The sequence below is a fragment of the Sinocyclocheilus rhinocerous genome, unplaced genomic scaffold, assembly GCF_001515625.1.
Source record: "Sinocyclocheilus rhinocerous isolate Xijiao unplaced genomic scaffold, SAMN03320098_v1.1 scaffold354, whole genome shotgun sequence".
Taxonomy (NCBI): Eukaryota; Metazoa; Chordata; class Actinopteri; order Cypriniformes; family Cyprinidae; genus Sinocyclocheilus; species Sinocyclocheilus rhinocerous.
This window is the reverse complement of record NW_015644627.1, coordinates 132,090-150,864: the sequence shown is the minus strand read 5'-3', so window position 1 is coordinate 150,864 and position 18,775 is coordinate 132,090. Positions and strand designations below refer to the sequence as shown.

The 18,775-nt window shown below is 36.9% G+C and overlaps 3 protein-coding genes across 3 annotated transcripts in view; 1 reads left to right on the top strand and 2 right to left on the bottom strand.

Annotated features, from left to right (window-relative positions):
- LOC107758565 (electron transfer flavoprotein-ubiquinone oxidoreductase, mitochondrial-like) overlaps positions 1 to 10,645 on the top strand; it is a 12,820-nt gene extending 2,175 nt beyond the window's left edge. The window contains exons 3-12 of the mRNA XM_016576332.1: positions 3,019 to 3,248; positions 4,198 to 4,279; positions 4,466 to 4,584; positions 5,916 to 5,993; positions 6,297 to 6,443; positions 7,184 to 7,324; positions 9,088 to 9,231; positions 9,331 to 9,388; positions 10,038 to 10,286; positions 10,462 to 10,645. Of these exons, the coding sequence (XP_016431818.1) occupies positions 3,019 to 3,248; positions 4,198 to 4,279; positions 4,466 to 4,584; positions 5,916 to 5,993; positions 6,297 to 6,443; positions 7,184 to 7,324; positions 9,088 to 9,231; positions 9,331 to 9,388; positions 10,038 to 10,286; positions 10,462 to 10,625 (1,412 nt within the window). The 3' untranslated portion in view covers positions 10,626 to 10,645. The remainder of the gene's footprint in view (positions 1 to 3,018; positions 3,249 to 4,197; positions 4,280 to 4,465; positions 4,585 to 5,915; positions 5,994 to 6,296; positions 6,444 to 7,183; positions 7,325 to 9,087; positions 9,232 to 9,330; positions 9,389 to 10,037; positions 10,287 to 10,461) is intronic.
- On the bottom strand, positions 10,626 to 15,657 carry LOC107758564 (peptidyl-prolyl cis-trans isomerase D-like). The gene is made up of 9 exons (XM_016576330.1): positions 15,607 to 15,657; positions 15,061 to 15,129; positions 14,591 to 14,713; positions 14,025 to 14,131; positions 13,624 to 13,718; positions 13,314 to 13,363; positions 12,930 to 13,016; positions 11,659 to 11,701; positions 10,626 to 11,555 (listed from the first exon to the last, which is right to left on the bottom strand). The coding sequence occupies exons 1-9, from the start codon at positions 15,655 to 15,657 to the stop codon at positions 11,467 to 11,469; spliced, it is 714 nt and encodes a 237-aa protein (XP_016431816.1). The 3' UTR covers positions 10,626 to 11,466.
- Positions 15,658 to 17,744: 2,087 nt separating this feature from the next.
- Positions 17,745 to 18,775, bottom strand: part of LOC107758563 (uncharacterized protein C4orf45-like) — a 4,298-nt gene continuing 3,267 nt past the window's right edge. The window contains exons 4-5 of the mRNA XM_016576329.1: positions 18,058 to 18,107; positions 17,745 to 17,901 (exon numbers count right to left, since the gene is read on the bottom strand). Coding sequence (XP_016431815.1) covers positions 17,745 to 17,901; positions 18,058 to 18,107 — 207 coding nt within the window. The remainder of the gene's footprint in view (positions 17,902 to 18,057; positions 18,108 to 18,775) is intronic.

Below are 18,775 nucleotides of genomic sequence, written 5' to 3'. Positions count from 1 at the left end.
TGGTACGGTAACAGAGTTGACGCAAGATTTACGGACACATTTTTTTTTTTTTAAATAATGTTGTAGAATTAGGTAAATGACTCTTTAGGGCTTTTATAAATAAAATGAATGAAATATTACAAAAAGAAAAGTACAATAAAATATTTTGATTACACGATATATGATGGAAAAAATGCACTGACTAATTCGGACAACAAGAAATCATGATTTTCAGCTATTTAAGACACTTTTTGCAAAAAATATTATATTGTTATGGGAAGGAACATCTTGTAATTCATAACAATGAGTAACACAGTATTAAAATAAGTAAAAATATAAGCATTTTAAAAAAGCAGAAAAAAATAATGACTTCGGACACCAAATGTACCTGCAATTATAGAATCACTCATATATATATATATATATGTATATTGTCTGTATGGCATGCCGTTCAGGAAATTATGGTATTTATAATATGCAGTTTGAGTATATGGAATGGAAATGGGAATTTATGGAATGAAACTTGAATAGTTTGAATGGAAGTATGGATATATGAATGGAATTGTGAATATATTGAATGAAAGTTTGAATATATGGAATGGAAGTATGAATATATGGAATGGAATTCTGAATATACGGAATGAAAAAGTTGAATATATGGAATCAAAGTTTGAATATATTGAATGAAAGTCTGAATATCTGGAATGAAACGAATATATTGAATGATAGTTTGAATATATGGAATGGAATATGAATATATAGAATAAAATTCTGAATATATGGAATGGAACTTGAATAAATGGAATGAAAGTTTGAATATATTGAATCAAAGTCTGAATATCTGGAATGTAAGTTTGATTATATGGAATGAAACTTGAATATATGGAATGAAAGTCTGAATATATGGGACGAAACTTGAATTAGGCAGGTGGATAATTGACATTACAGAGTTCACCGTTGTTTTGAAACATGTGAATGGTATCTTACTGGTAAAATAAGTAACACTGTTGCTTGTGTGAACAGCACATTTGTGTATTTACCTGTAGTTCTGGTCATTTTATGGCAATCTGATGTGTGGTAGATGCGCACATCTGAAATGTAATGTACTGATCTAACCGCGGGAAAACACGGCTCTGTTGCATGTTCTACAGGCTCGCGCAACAGTGCTTCACACTGATACAGAGCAGTTTGCAGTAAAGGAATAGCACACATTTTTGACAAGCAATTGCTTATGAACTAATGCTGATGAATTACTTTACAATGTTTTAGATAGTTGTAAGAATGCATATTTTATCTCCCTCATCTGAACTTGAATGAACTGCCTGCAAATATTTCGGTCTTGTTTCAGGGATTCCAGTCACAGGAAGGAAAGACTAAGGACATTATTTGACATATTATTCAATAAATAGGTTTTACTAGTATCAGGGTTATTATAGTTAACTAGAACCATAAAAAGTACGCGTTAGGCCCTGATGAGTACTGAGTTGAGCTCTATTTTCTGTCTTTTTGCACTTAAATGGTCAAGAACACACAGTTATGTCAAGATGTCAGTTTTGGCATGTATTCAAGTAACAGTTGTGTGATACTTAAATGCTTAATTAATGCATTACAATTTAATCAAACTCATCAGATTTTAGTCAAATAAATCTACTGTATATTTAGTCGACTAAAATCTTATATTTAGTTGACTAAAACTAGACTGAAACTAAAACAATTCAAATGAATAAAATATGACTAAAACTATATGGCATTTTAGTCAAAAGACTAAAACTAAATAAAAATTTCCTGTCAAAATTAATAGGGTACTGTGTGAAATGTCTGAGATGATGGAAATCAAGATGACGGGATGTACACTCCAAACTCTTTGTATTGTTTGGAAAATGACTAGCTATTGCCAATTTTTTTCTAGTTCAACAAAGTATTGGAGAATTTGATGAAATGAATTGAAAGTCATTCAAATTAGAAAGCTGTTGCTCTGGTAACAAGGATATAACTAACTATATTATTATTCATTAAGTACTGTCAAATTTGCATTTAATTCCATACACTGCAAATTTCATTCTATATATTTAGACTTGCATTCCATATATTCAAGTTTCATTCCATATATTTAGAATTTCATTCAATATGTTCTAGTTTCATTCCATTTCATATACTCAAGCTTCATATTATAAATACCACAATTTCCTGAATGGCATGCCATATGTCTGTGTGATTTATAAATATATTATAATGATTTATAATATTACATACCATACCTCTCCATATCAGATTAGCATCCTCTATTTTCCTTTTCAAGTCTGCTTTAAAGAACTGAAGACTTAAAGGGATAGTTCACCCAAAAATGAAAATTCTGTCATTAATTACTCACCCTCATGTCGTTCCAAACCTGTAAGACCTTCATAAGATGTTCCATAAGACGTTCATATTCGGAACACAAATGAAGATATTTTTGATAAAATCCGAGAGCTTTCTGACCCTGCATAGACAGCAACGCAACTGAAAAGTTCAAGGTCCAGAGAGGTAGTAAGGACATCGATAAAATAGTCCATGTGACATCAGTGGTTCAACCTTAATTGTATTAAGCTATGAGAATACTTTTTGTGCGCAAAGAAAACAAAAATAATGACTTTATTCAACAATTTCTCTCTTCTCTCAATTTCAGCCATTCACGAGAGTACCACGACACATGCGTGCATCTTTTTCTGCTTGTAAACAAGGCACAGCGCATCCGGGTTCTACGTCAGAACGCCGGCTCCTGCTTCAGCAGCACCACACGCATGCATCGTGGTACTCTCGTGAACTCTCGGAAGAGAAGAAATTGTTGAATAAAGTCATTATTTTTGTTTTCTTTGCAGACAAAAAGTATTCTCATAGCTTCATAACATTACGGTTGAACCACAACCATGCTTGATGTCACACATTGTATTTTTAGACAAAACCACAATTGGATTTCGCATTTAATGACACTGAGTGTTTTTTGTATTAAAAACAGATAATTGTGATTGACACTGTGATTGTCTGTTTTTATATGTTCAGGAGTGGAAATGGAACGCTTCGCTGATGAGGCAGACGTTGTCATTGTTGGTGGCGGACCAGCCGGCCTGTCAGCAGCCATCCGGCTGAAGCAGCTGGCCAATCAGCATGAGAAGGAGCTGCGGGTTTGTGTGGTGGAGAAGGCATCTCAGATCGGAGCTCACACGTTATCTGGAGCCTGTCTAGAGGCTACTGCTCTCAATGAGCTTATTCCAGACTGGAAGGAGAGAGGGGTACAAACAAACACACACGTGCATACTGTACCACACATAGGATCTCTTAACACACAACAATCCGGACGTACACGGTGCGAATTCGGACGCTCGGGAGGTCGTGAGCTATTGCACACGTTACAAGTCAGTTGGTTCACGCCATGACTGTACTGCACAGCAAGCCGGTGGCAATTGCTTGAGCTTTCGTGCTAAACAGAGATATAGAGCTTTTCAATGTTGCTGCTATATAGCTTCAGATAGAAAATGAAAATAAAATTAAAAGATGAGTGTGCAAAAGATTTGGTGAATTGCAGGGACTGGCCCTGTCCCACAGGGGTGTTTAAATGAAAGAGGCGTTTATGTTAGAATCCACTCACCGCTCGCAAACCTGGAGTTTTGTCCAGCACTGAATTCTGCATGCTTGCGAATCATAATACAAAATGTAGACGCGATGTAAAAAAAAGTAGATTCATTGAACAGTGTAGTAGAGAGCTGATTATATTGATTATAACTTAACTTTGCGAGATCGCAATAAACTAAAATGAGTGACAGCTTTTTAGTGATTATAAAAGGGAGTGCTCTTTGTGCCATAGCTATGAATGGCACAGAATAGATGTGTATTAAGGCTAGAGCACCCTCATTTATTTCAGAAGCACCTTCAGTGGAGCACATTCAGCAGAGAACAGCATAGCCATTCCTTTCAACAAAAACAACTAGAGAGATTTGTGTGTGTGTGTGTCTGTTACTGCATGATATGGGGTCGCCTAGTAGCCACTGAGCTATAATAATATGCATAGCTCTAGCGTATGTGATGTGGATGTATGTGATTTGGTAATATGAGAGAGCCTATACACTGGTCAAAATTGGGCCGACTCCCTGAATTTTTTAAGCATGTTTAAAAATGACACATGGACCACAAAAAAAGATGCCCATGATGGCCAAGACACTGATTTTGACTTGTGTCTAACAGGCTCCACTGAACACTCCAGTTACAGAGGACAAGTTTTCCATTTTGACAGAAAAATACCGCATTCCCGTTCCAATATTGCCTGGTAGGTGCATAAGACCCACTTTAGAGACTTAAAGAGCTTCACACAATGAGAGTTACATAATGTCAAAATATATATGATCTACATGTGCCACTATGTCCTGAATGGTTTTGTAACCTATACAAACTATTATGGCTTTTTAAGACTGGTTGAGTCACATGGATTCTATTAAATGCAATTTGTGAACAGGACTTCCAATGAATAACCATGGAAATTACCTAGTTCGTCTGGGCAATTTTGTACGCTGGCTTGGTGAGCAGGCAGAGGAGCTGGGAGTGGAGCTGTATCCAGGCTACGCTGCAGCTGAGGTCAGATTGCCTTCCTTATCTGAATGCTTATATTATTTAGGCCTGCTTGTGTACTTGTAATTTGTATTGTGAGTGATGTTCTGTACTTGCTAAAGGTCTGGATTGATAACTGAAAGTTCTTGTAGGTCCAAACCCCACATGATGATCAGTGCACTATAATCATGACCTGGAATATGTTACTTAACTTCAGTGGCCTGTTGCATAAAGCTAGTTGAACAAACTCTTGAGTTTCAGAGTAGGTTTAATGTTGACAAAACCAAACAAATCCAACCTTGTTTAGATCAGGTTCAGCGGGCTCACAAAGCTCGATATAAACGTTCTCTGTCAACTTAGAGCTTGATCCAGAATTTGTGATTAACTCTAGGGTGCTTGCACCTGAAAGTGTGACACATGTAGCAAACAGCCAGTCACACAGAATAGCATCGTTTTGATTCACTTCTCGCATGAGTCGGCGCAATTTACTTCTCTGTTGAAGATTAAGGATGTCGTTATTAAAAATATAATGAATTTACAAGGCAGGAATAAACACTGTTGCTGCAGCAAAAGTTTGAGCAAATAATTATAATTCATATCATATGAATATAGCAGCAAAAGATGGGCAATTTTGTCTTTAAAATTCTTTCACCATAAACTGCTTTAATTTGAAGCAAGAGATACAGGGTAGTGGCTTTATTGCATCAGATAGATGTCCCTTTGCTTACAGCTGATTGGTCCAGTTTCCAGTTTGCGATCTCTAACCCAGAATAAAACCTGCTCCGGAGCAGGGTAGCCGTGTAGCATAAGTTACCATGGTGACGAAACCCGCTCAAAACCAACCCATCTTCCAGAGACTGAAAACTCTAATCTAAATGCGAACTTACCTGGGTAAAAACCGAAACCGGCTTCATGCAACAGGCTTCAGGACTGCTGTTTCTGTAGTAAGCAGTATATATTCTGTATAAAGTCTCTATTAAGGTATTATTTTTTTAAATATACAGCAATCGAAAATAACTGAAAAGTCGTGGAATATAAGAAGTTAATTGGTTAAAAGACAGGGAAATGCTTTATAAGGGTTCTGTAAGTTGCTGTAGATAAAAGTAATAAACAAATAAATAAAAATAATAATAACATTTAAAATAAGCCACATTGTGAGATGTAAAGTTTTTTGAGATATAAAAATTTGCAGTTATAAGATCACATGAATTCACATTATGAGAGTCACAATTATGAGATTAAAAGTCTCAGTGAGAGTTGAGTAGTTGCATTGTAATACAAAGTTATGATAAAGTCACATTACTCTTGTCACATTACAGCTTACAATCTCGTATCAAACTTTCTTTTTTTTTACACAGGTGCTGTTTCATGAGGATGGAAGTGTGAAGGGAATTGCAACCAATGATGTTGGTATTGGTAAAGATGGCTCTCCAAAGGTTTGTCATCACCATAAGGTTGTATATGTCAATATCCCCTCCAGATCAGAATATACGAATGCCCTAAATACACATACAACTAAACACACCTTTTATGTGATTTTATATTCATAAGAAAAATTATTCAAGTCTAAAACAGTCCATTGAATGTTCACACCAAGGCTAAATGACTTTCCGAACTACAGCGGAATATTGCAGTAGGAAAAAATAAAAGGGTAACGGTGGGTAAAGTGATTCTGCTATGCAGATAGCATATTCGTGTGCTATTAACACCACATTTCACGCTCTGTTGAACTCCTCCAGGATGTGTTTGAAAGAGGCATGGAGCTCCATGCTAAGGTCACTCTGTTTGGGGAAGGCTGCCACGGACATCTGGCCAAGCAACTCTACAAGCAGTTCAATCTCAGGGAGAACTGTGAACCGCAGACGTATGCTATCGGTCTCAAAGAGGTACAAAAACACTCTCGCTTGGATGATGTTTTAAACATGCATACATGCATATTTCCATGTTCAGATTGATGTAACTGTTTCTCTTTCACTGACAACATTTGTAGTGAAATCAGTTAGTTCATTTTCACATTTGGGGTCATTGCTTTCATTAAAAAGCTTGATGAAAAGCTTGATGCAATTTTTAATTAACTATTTTTAGTCTCTACTTTAACTACTTTAGTCTCATCAGTATGTAGTGTTAATATTAGTACATTCTGAAGCAAATCTGAGATGACAGGCTCGATATTTGCTCATGTTCCTCTGGGCCTGACGGATCCACATCTCTGTTTGCCCTTCAACACACAGACCTGCTGAATCGACCCGCAGAAACAACTGCATTTTTGAAGGCTTAGTGAGTCTGTCATCTGTCATTTGACCCACTTTCTCACGAAAGATGATGTGGCGTTTGGTGCTCTGGGTGTTTTTATCACTGTCACAAGTTTTAGTTTTGAATTGGCTGTAACCCAGGACAAATTTGGGTATGACATTGCTTTAAAAAATTCTTTAATTTCTATATATATATATATATATATATATATATATATATATACACATAGAAAAATATATATGTTTTGTGTAATAAAATATATTTTATGTTGAAATATATAAATTCTATATTATATTATATTAAAGACATAATTTTAAACATTATAAACAATATTTAATATACAAATAATAATAATACATTTGCTTTCTTCTAGCTTTGGGTTATTGATGAGAAGAAGTGGCGCCCAGGACGGGCAGAGCACTCGGTTGGCTGGCCTCTGAACAGGAACACATACGGAGGCTCCTTCCTGTACCACCTCAATGAGGGAGAACCACTGGTGGCCCTGGGATTTGTTGTAAATCATCTTATTCCTGAGCCTTCTGGGTCAAACTCTGATTGAAGTATTTCATTGGACTCGCAAGAGTCCTCTTTGAAGCTTTTATCTTAAAGCAGAATGTTCTGGATTGATGTCTTTGTCCGAATGCTTTGATCTGTATAGATATTGTTGACCTCATTCATCATGTTCTTTCATGGGTGAAAACGATAGGCAAGAGAGTATGAAAAGGCTTTCAAAGTTTGAAGTTGTTCCTGGTCAGGGTCATGAGGACATTCTCTCATCCTGCTGATAATGTAGCATATCAAAATTAAAAAAAAATTTCAATCACTTTTAAAAGAGGCATGTTACGGGATGCTTCTGATTCGTAGAAAATGGTCTCAATTCCAGATGTCTTGAGGAGTTCCGCAGTGATGATGGCTATTATCCAATGTAGTCATGGCCCGGGATGGTACTCAGTCTGATTGGTCACAGTTATCTGGAGATACAAGTGCAGGGTTAGATTGACAGAACTAAATCAAATCTCATGATTGCTCTGAATTGTTTGTCCCCTAAATACATTTCACCCGCTTGCTGAGCTGCTAACAGAGGAGTTGCAGTTTTGAGATACACTACTGTTCTAAAGTCTGGGGTCAACGGGTCAATACGTTTTTGCGCAAACAAAACAAAAAAATCTGCTGACCCAGATCCGGCGTAATGACGTCATCATGCCGGATCTGGGTCAGTGCCACCACATGCTCGCGTCGTGATACTGTCGTGAACGCGCGTCCACAAGTGACGCAGTACAGACAAAAATGAGGAATAATGTCGTTATTTTTGTGTTTTTTGCGCAAAAAAGTATTCTCGTAGCTTTGTAACTTTACAGTTGAACCACTGATGTCACACGGACTACTTTGTCGATCATCTTGGTACTTTTCTGGACCTTGAACGTGGTAGTTACCTTGCTGTCTATGGGAGGGTCAGAGAGCCCTCATATTTCATCAAAAATATCTTAAATTGTGTTCTGAAGATGAACAAAGGTCTTACGGGTTTCGAACAACACGAGGGTGAGTAATTAATGACAGAATTTACATTTTTGGGTGAACTAACCCTTTAAATAATTGGGGCAAAAACAAAAGTGTTGCGTTTATAATTTTGTTCAGTGTATTTATCAAAGAATCCTATACAAAAATATTAATCAGCACAACTGTTTTCCACATTGATAATAATAAAAAATATTTCCTGAGGACAAAATCAGCATATTAGAATGATTTCTGAAGGATCATGTGACACTGAAAACTGGAGTAAAAATTACATTTTAAAATATATTAAAATAGAAAAAAGCTATTTCACAATATTATAGTTTATACTGTATATTTGATCAGATAAATGCAGACTAGGTCAGCATAAGACACTGAAAAACATTAAAAAAAAAACAACCTCAACCTTTTGAATGGTAGGGTATTTGGGACAAATACTATTATATTGTAGTCCTTCTCTCGGCTCATCTTAGCAGGCAAGTCAAGTCAAGTCACCTTTATTTATATAGCGCTTTATACAATACTGATTGTGTCAAAGCAGCTTTACAGTGTCAAACAGGAAAATAGTTTGTCAATAATGCAAGAGGACAATAACAAAGAGTCATTTTTCCAGCTAAAGTCAGTTCATTGATGATTAAGTGATGTCATCATCCAGTTCAGCTCTCTGTAAGGCAACAGTAAGCAAGGAGGGTGGAGCTTTGCAAAGGGTCAGTGCAGTTATTCTATTATGGTGAACTGCAGATATGTTCATACATGTCTCCTCAGGTAGGTTTGGACTATACTAATCCTTACCTGAGCCCGTTCAGGGAATTCCAGCGTTGGAAACATCACCCCTCTTTAATGTCTACCCTGGAGGGTGGCAACAGGATAGCATATGGAGCCAGAGCCCTCAACGAAGGAGGTTTCCAGGCATGTCAGCGCCAGACTTGAAATTCTCAATTTAAATTCTTCTTCTGTCTTTTTTTTTTTTTCTTGTTTAACTTCTCATATCCATGATCTCTCCTCCAGTCGATTCCTAAACTGACGTTCCCAGGCGGCATGCTGATAGGGTGTAGTCCGCACACACACACACACAATAAGAGTGCATTTTTTACTTTTTTACTGTTGTTTTTTTTTGTCTCTTGTTTACAAATAACAATATTTACACAAAGTACTATTTACTGTTACATTTACATGTAATAATTTTGGTACTCGGTTGCTGCTTTAAGCAATTCTGTGAAAATTCTGAGAAACTAGACTATATTAGCATAACTCCTTGCAACTTTCTGATGACTTTTCATAGTTTATGTTGTTCCTTATCAATTTAAAAACACTTTAATAAAATATTAATAATTCAAAATGTAGAAAAATAAATGTTCTGATATTGTCCAAAACCTCACTTCGTCCAAGGCATTTCTAAACTTTTGGAGGCTTCTAATCCTTATTTAAGAATATTGTTTGAACAACATATACTTGAGAACAATTGTATATTCTGCTTTGTTCTCATTTCAAAGTTTTGTCTCATTTCATTCACCTGCTCCTATATGCAAAGAACTAACTGTGGCTAGCCAGAGGGCCCCTTCCTGTCTGAGCAGGCAGTTCTTAGACAGAATTAGCTTCGGTGTGGGCCAGACTTAATGCTGATAGTCAGACACGTTGCTATGCAAGACTACTTCTCAGTTCACTACTGCAGTGGGTGTCTGATATCAGTCACCATTCATTTGTATTTTATTTCTAATGGGAAACAAATGAATATTCTCTAGGTCTAGACTCTGCTCAGCTGAAGCCAGCTAAGGACTGTGCACCCATCGAGTATCCGAAGCCTGATGGAAAGATCAGCTTTGATCTGTTGTCATCTGTAGCCTTGAGCGGGACCAATCATGAGCATGACCAGCCGCCCCATCTGACGCTGAAAGATGACAGTGTTCCTGTGGCCCAAAACCTTGCGGTTTACGACGGCCCAGAGCAGAGGTTCTGTCCTGCTGGTATGTAACTAATCCACTCTGCTGCACTTAGCAATGAGTCAATGGTAACCTGCAAATTAACCTTTCGGTTGCACACAATAATACAAGATCAACAGGCTCGATAGTATGAGGTTGATGAAGACGCCTGCTGAACAAGTTGCCAGTGTTTAGACATTTTGTCTCTGCTGTCCCACAGGTGTATACGAGTATGTTCCTCTAGAGACAGGCGATGGCATGAGATTACAGATCAATGCACAGAACTGTGTCCACTGTAAGACCTGTGATATCAAAGACCCCAGCCAGAACATCAACTGGGTTGTGCCTGAGGGCAGTGGAGGACCAGCTTACAACGGCATGTGATTTCAGTATTATGTATCGTTTTTATTATTGGGGTACATCGCACAAGTTCAAAATCACATTACTCAACTTTCAGGGCTAAAGCTTCCTTCCTTAAAGAGTCCTTCTGATGTGCCTAAGGAACAGAATGTCCTCATATCCTGTCTGATATGAGCTTTAAGTGTAATTACGTAAAGTGGTGTTGCAAATTTCAGTTTTGATGAAAACTGTACCATTTGAAAGAATTTTATATATTACGTCTAAGGAATGTGTCATAAAAGAAGAAAAAGGATCATGTTGGATTAACAACTAGTGGACGGTTTTAGCTCACCATGATGCAGTTAACTGTAAACTGACAGTTTTGTATATATTGTCAAATTTGGTAACTGTAACAGTTAGAAATAAATGAATTATTCCAATCTGTTGGTATGTTTTCTAGAACTACAAACCCAAAAGTCCCTGAAAATATCCATTGTTTTATTTCACGCAAATGACATGACCAATTCTCATTTCACAAAGAAAAAGTTTTGCTTTTTTCATCATCGATTGATAAAATGAGCAGCAGTTAAAACAAAAAACATTATAGTCTTTAAAGTCAGTCTATTCTTTCTTAAACAGCAATCAATACAAGACATCTTTAAATCAGTTCACTAAAAATGCACTGAAACTGTCCCTTCACTGACAGACAAATTGTTTCCTAACACAGCAGACGATATGACTTTCTTTCCAAACGGCACATGACATATATCCTAAATTAGAGACTCCAAAGCCTTTTTACCCAGCTTTAGATTTAAACACTAAGACACAAGTGCAAAGTAAACATATGCCGGTAGGTCGGTGTGGAGTGAGGTCACTGCAGTTTCCGTTACGCAAACATTTTGGTGTAAATCTTCTTTTCTTTCTCTTTCTCTTCCTTCACTTGCTGCTTCACTTTCAGCATTTCGTTTCCAATTGCTGAAACCAGGGCAAGGAAAATGTAAAAAAAATAATAATTTACAAATCATAATCATAAAGATGTTTTTAAACAAAATTAAGGATTTGTAAAGAGCTGGTTAACCTTTGTCATCTGGTGCGATCTCCTGTGCTTTCTTCAGATCAATCTGCAGTTTAAAAACAGAAAAAAATTAGTGCTTTTAAGTCAATGCCCAAAAACAAACTCAAGTAAACTGATGCAATTTTATATTTTTGTAAGACATGTAAATACATCCAAATGCTCTAAACTTTTAACATCTGTCTTTGTGCTAAATTCAGTAATTGCCCTTAAAATGTGACCTAGAGAATATGTAGTTTACTAATGACTTGAATGATTTTCCTGAATAGTAAGTCTTGTTAAAGGGATACTCCACCCCAAAATGAAAATTTTGTCATTAATCACTTACCCCCATGTTGTTCCAAACCCGTAAAAGCTTCGTTCGTCTTCGGAACACTATTTAAGATATTTTGGATGAAAACCGGGAGGCTTGTGACTGTCCCATTGACTGCCAAGTAAATTACACTGTCAAGGTCCAGAAAAGTATGAAAGACATCGTCAGAATAGTCCATCTGCCATCAGTGGTTCAACCGTAACGTTATGAAGCGACGAGAATACTTTTTGTACGCGAAAAAAACAAAAATAACGACTTTATTCAACAATTTATCTCCTGTGTCTCTCCGCATCACCGTAGTGCCATTTTGGAGAATATGCGCTGAACGCAAGCAGCACGTTACGGTTTGAACCACTGATGGCAGATGGATTATTCTGACGATGTCTTTCATAGTTTTCTGGACCTTGACAGTGTAATTTACTTGGCAGTCAATGGGACAGTCACAAGCCTCCCGGTTTTCATCCAAAATATCTTAAATTGTGTTCCGAAGACAAACTAAGCTTTTACGGGTTTGGAACGACATGGGGGTAAGTGACAAAATTTTCATTTTGGGGTGGAGTATCCCTTTAACTAGTTCTAAATGAAACTGTCAAAGATTTAAGATTATTCGTAATGCATCCTTTTTTGAAGCCTGAAAGCTCCAATCCAGATTCTTCCAACATGGAAAGAAATAAAGTCATACAGGTTTGGAACGTCGTGTGGGTGAGTAAATAATGCCAGAATTTCATTGTTTTCGTTGAGGCATTTAGTGCAGTAGTTCTCAAACTATCTTTGTGGCTAATTTAAAAAAAGTTGACGGAAAGCACTAATGTTGAATTAACAGTTGCCTTTAAGATGAATGCAAAATCTGCAACTTTTGGTAGTTTTTCTGAGAATTGTAGTCTGTTTGTTTTACTGAAAAAGTTTGGGAACAACTGATTTAGAGTGAGATGAATGTGTATTTCTGTCTATGTAGTGTGGGTACCATGGCCTTGTTGAATTCTTTGAGTCCCTGCCAGGCCTGAGCTCTCCTGAACAACGCTTTCGTGTTTGTCTGGTTCAGCTCCAGGGCCTGAAAAAAAACATGTTATAATAAATCAAACATCACAATCACCCGACAAACCAGAAGAAAATACACTTCAGGTCCTTTCAAGAAATCTGAATCCATTTCAACTGTTCCCTAAATAGAGAGACAGTGCATCTGGTTATCTATAAATTGTAGCAACTGTGACGAGGTTATTTCAAGCGTGGTGAATATCTAAAATATGTCACTATAAAACAACTCAAGGCCCGTTGCTTCTTATATCCTCTAACCCCGATGCAACTGGACACCGTTCAGTCAGCTCAATGTCAGAAGGTCCCATGTTACCTCATCACAGCTCTCGATAGCTTCTTGCCAGAGTTTCAGTTTGAGGCGGCTGTGTTGAGAATGCAGCTCAGGGCTGTGGGCTCCAGCTTCTTTTGGGCACTATCATCATCTAAGGTGTTGCCGCAAATCTCTAGATACCTGTGGACCAAAATAACCTTAAGTGACTGCTGGGTTACAATGATGCATATCTTGTACATGTTGCAGTCACAGTGTTGTATAGCAACGCTCAACTTTTGATTACAGTTAGAAATCTTGCATATCAAACAGGTACTCACAGCTCTCGATAGCTTCTTGCCAGAGTTTCAGTTTGAGGCGGCTGTGTTGAGAATGCAGCTCAGGGCTGTGGGCTCCAGCTTCTTTTGGGCACTATCATCATCTAAGGTGTTGCCGCAAATCTCTAGATACCTGTGGACCAAAATAACCTTAAGTGACTGCTGGGTTACAATGATGCATACAGACATGTTGCAGTCACAGTGTTGTATAGCAACGCTCAACTTTTGATTACACAGTTAGAAATCTTGCATATCAAACAGGTACTTACGGGAACGTCATCATGACACGAGTCATTTTGAGGAAAGAAAACTCGGCTATAACAGCATGTTTAAAAAGGTTTGACAAATTGAAATCAAGTGTGAAAAGCGGTCTCTTTAATGTCACGGTGCAAGCGTAATGTAAAAATGGGGCTTAATGGCAGACTCGACAAGTGTTCACCTGAGAGCTTTTGAATATTTCTTGATGGCTGACTGCCAGTTCTGAGCCTTGAAGAAGTTATTCCCGATGTTTTTCACATCCTCTGCCACAGACAAGACTTTGTTTGCCTAGAAAGAAAACGTAAAAATGTTTCTTCTTTTTTGCATTTTTAGCATGTAAACCACATTTCAGCTATCATACTATATAATACGTTGTAATATGTTATATAGTTATTTTTACTGGCTATATATATATATATACATGTATTTTTATATAATAATATATTGATATTTATAAATAATATAATTGATTTTTTTATTTTAATATAAATATTTTATTTGAATATAAATAATATAAATTTATATTTTATTTTAAAATAAGTTGTTGTTTTTTTTTTACCTGTTATTTATATTATAATTTGGCAGTGGTGTATAAGTAAAAATAAAAGTATTATTATAAAGCTAAGACTTTCCTTTTTCCTTTATAGAGCATAAACTCTAAATGTGTTTAAGTTAAAGTGATTCTGCATTTTATGGTGCAGGTGATATATAGGATATATGCAAGTGAAAATACAGAAATATAATGACATCTTTAAAGTCCATGTTAGAGTCCTCGGGGAAGTCTGGGTATGCGTCTCCTGAGCCGTCATTAGGTGCGATGCCGCAGTCATCACCTGCTTTATGTTCTCCACATTCAGCAATGATGCAGGGCTGAGAGAGATACAGATATAACAGTTACAATCAATCTAAATATTCAGTTGCTCAATGGAATAAGGAAAATACTCCCATTTCCTTATTGGAGAGAGAAATGGTCACACATAACGTCTTCTTTCAAAACAATCATTTATCACACTAAGCTAGTTCACCTGTGCAGAACATGTGACAGACTAAATTTCATGACTATTAAATCTTGATTAGGGTGACTAAATGCCTATAAAAAAAAGATTTTAGAAATAGCTGTCCTTCAAGACTGGTTAAGATCTCTGTCGCTATATATTTCTAAGCATGAAAGCAGATGTTGCAACGCATTGATTAATTTAAGGAGTAAAAGTTGTCACCTTGACAGGATTGTCGTCCTTTGTTTCTATTCCCTCCAGCATCTTCACCACCCCCATTCCCTTCAGCACCTGTCATCTTTTTTCTTATTTATTGCCTTTTTGTATATTGTATTTTTGTTGTTATTTAGTAACTCTACTACTGACAAAACATATTTATGTAGGGATATTACGGAAACATACCGGTTAGATAAAAGGGGAAAAAATTAAGAAACGCCTGTAATATTTATCAGGTTAATGTACACTCAACTGTGATAAAATAATCGAAACGATTTCAACCTTGATTAATGTGACAATATTTTAACCCATATGAAGAAGACATAAAACGTACTGCACAACTACAGCAAACACTCACTAACACCATGCAATGTCAAAATAGGAGAATTCACACTGCTTTTCTAAACCGTTCTCCGTGGTTGAGTTCTTTGCATCTATTTCTTTCTTCTGAGCAGTTACAGGCATGTGGCAGGACACACAAGCATTTAGTCATTCAGCTTCTTACAAAAGATCCTGACCTCTTTCCCCAACGATATCTACGTCAAAGAATACCCGAGGGTTGTCTGCGTTTCCAGGCTTGGCTACAGGAGTTGGGTTTGACATTTTCTTTGATTTTGATAGGGGAAAGGGTCCTAGTCTGCCTGGACGGACGGGTAACTGGAATATTCTGAAAAGAAAGCACTAGTAAAGTTGTGACTGAAGCATAAGTGAGCGTGTAGCGCCCTCTACTGCTCTGGAGTTTAGTACACAGAGGCGCTGCACTGCTTTGTTTGAAAAAATAAACCCCTATATATAAGGTTTTACAGCTATTCATAGTCAGATATTTATGAAAACATTTTCAAAATCAGCCAAACGTCTTTCCATATTTTACCTCAGCATGATATGTCAACTTTATTTTAGCATCACTGAGATCCTATTATAGTTTTTATTAACATTTTGAATTAGTTGTATACATGAATATATATACATATATATACTTTATGCCAACATTTATTTTATTTCATTTAGTTTTTTTCCCCTAGCAAAAAATAAATAAATGAAAAAGGCTGCTGCAAAATAAATACCTCTGATTATGAATTGTTTGATCCCAACCTGCACTGTGTGCTTTAATAGACATTTTAATTTAATACAATTATTGAACAATGGTCTTTGCAATCAACGTTCTTTGCCACAGATTTTTCTATTTTCATTAGAAAAGACAAATTTGGCTAAAAGACAATACACTATTGTACATAATCATTTGTAAAAATCCAGGCTAGATTTTCCACGAAGGCGGCAATACTTAACAGCCTCTCAAAAAGTCTCAAACATGTAATGAAAAAGTGAGAATGGCAGCTGAACAAGGTCATGTCTGTTCGTCTCAAGATACTGGAAATGGTTAGAGTGAGTTGTGTACTATTATTAACTGGGATTGACCACTGATAGAGACACAGGATCACATATAAACATCTTTTAGCTGCAGGATTATTGCTTTCTAGTTCCTATCAACTGTCTGAATCTATAGTGACCCTTGTTAAGAGGATTTGATCTCTAAATTATTGAGACTTTACAAGCTTCTGACAATTTAAACCACAGATATGAGGTAAACAGCAAAGTGAATGAAGAAAACTAGTTTGTTGCTTTACTTTTTTCTAATGTTTGCATTCATTTGGGAATAAATCTTCTAGTACTACCCACAAACATAATAATTTAATGTATTAAAATAAAATAAGATTTTTTCCCCCAATTGATAACATGGAGGCAAATGAACCAAGAAATGAACAGTGCAGCAAAAAAAGACACATTTAATGTGGTTTTACAAGAGTTGACAAAATGTTATATGAATAATAAATTGTTTAATGATCACAAACCAGCATTCAAGAATCATGTCATATTAAGCCTCACATCATATTTCAGAGCTGATCCATATCCGTCAAAAAGTAATGCCGTGTGGTTGTGCTTTCTCAGTATTGATTGACTGTCTTTACTACAGATATGGAGAAGAACAATGAGAGAATGTTGAGTGAAGTAATTCAAGATTACACAATATTCAGACACTGAATTCTAATTTTATTGTTGTGTTGACGTCACAATTTGTGATGTGGCAATGGACTATAGTACATCGATGACGCGTGGGGGTCTATTAAATTATTCATGAGACTGCGTGTTCTTATCCTATGAGAAGGCGCTTAGCTTAATTATTCACAACAGCATGTGTTGATTTGCTTTGACAGAGGCTTCAGACTGTGAGATCGCCTACATTAACTGAGATAAACGTTCATGAATCGAAGGAGTGTTTGTTTTTGCTTTGTAATAGGAGTTCGGCACAAACGCGATTCTTTCTCTTAGTGAGTGTAACCGTTTTTACAGCTCCATGACACAACCCGTCAAAAGGCTTATATAAACGCCGCTGAATAAGCCTTAAATGTTATCAGAGGTGCAACGGCACGTTCACATACAGTATATGTTTTCGAAACAGAGTGCAAATGTGCGTTAATTTGTGTTATTAACTCTATGGGAGCGAAATGAAACTGTCTGAACGCGAAGCTGTGTGTGTTGTCTGTCTCTCTCTCCCCCCTCCTCCGCTCCGCTGCAAAACACGCCCACTTTTTTTTTAGCGTTTTTTTAAAACTGTGGAGAGAACTAACCAGTGCTGAAACAGGGGGTTTCATGACCCTTTAATATAACAATCGGGCAACCCAGCAGTGAGGTTATACTGGGTTCAGAGTGCGTATCATTTGTTCATATCTCACCTGGTTAAGCGGGAACTGTTTGTTGTCGTCCTCGCTGTAGGCATCATGTGCGCTGTGGTTCCAAGCAAGCTTCCCGCAGGTCGGTTGTTTGTCCCGAAACTGAGACTGATTCTGCCTGTGTGCAAGCGTTGAATTATTGATTACTAGAGGAGAAAAGCTTCATCTCCATCCACTCTACCCATTTCCTGCCAGTGAAACCCATCACCATCTAGAGTAATAGGGGGAGCTGCAGGTAATCTAACCCTTCCCTCCCTGGTTACTGGTATATCACCATGGGCCGTGAGGCACTTCGTCCTGCACAGCTGATTGAAATCTGTCGAGCTGATACAAGACAATCAAAACTAGTCTTTGCAGATTTGTTAAAAATCAAACAAACAAAAACATGTTAAACAAACACAAAGTTATAATCTGATCCTAGAAGAGACACTGAGATGCATATGATGTCCTTGGGTCATATAAAGTAAGTTCTCATTTTGGGGCAGGTTAATTAACAGCAACTATATTTAGTACCGTTCAAATGTCTAGGGTTGGCAAAGCAGCGTTTATTTAATCAAAGATAGAGTAAAATATTGTAATATTGTAAAATATTATTACAATTTAAAATAACTGTTTTCTATTTTCATATATTTTAAAATGCAGTTTATTCCTGTGATGGCAAAGCTCAATTTTCAGCATCATTACTGCAGTCTACAGTGTTACATGATCCTTTAGAAATCATTCTAATATGCTGATTTGCTGCTCAAGAAATATTTGGAGGGAGGGAGGGAGGGAGGGAGAGAGAGAGAGAGAGAGAGAGAGAGAGAGAGAGAGAGATATCGATCGATCTTACCATTGTTTTTGCCAAAAGAAATTGTAAGTACATGTAGCCTATATAATAACCTCATATTGTTTGCAGTTGATGACAGTTCGTCTGTTGAGTGCAGTGGAGTACTGCAGACCCCAGCCCACTTCTCCGACGTAGCAGTGTTTCGGTAACGGCGGGGTCGCGT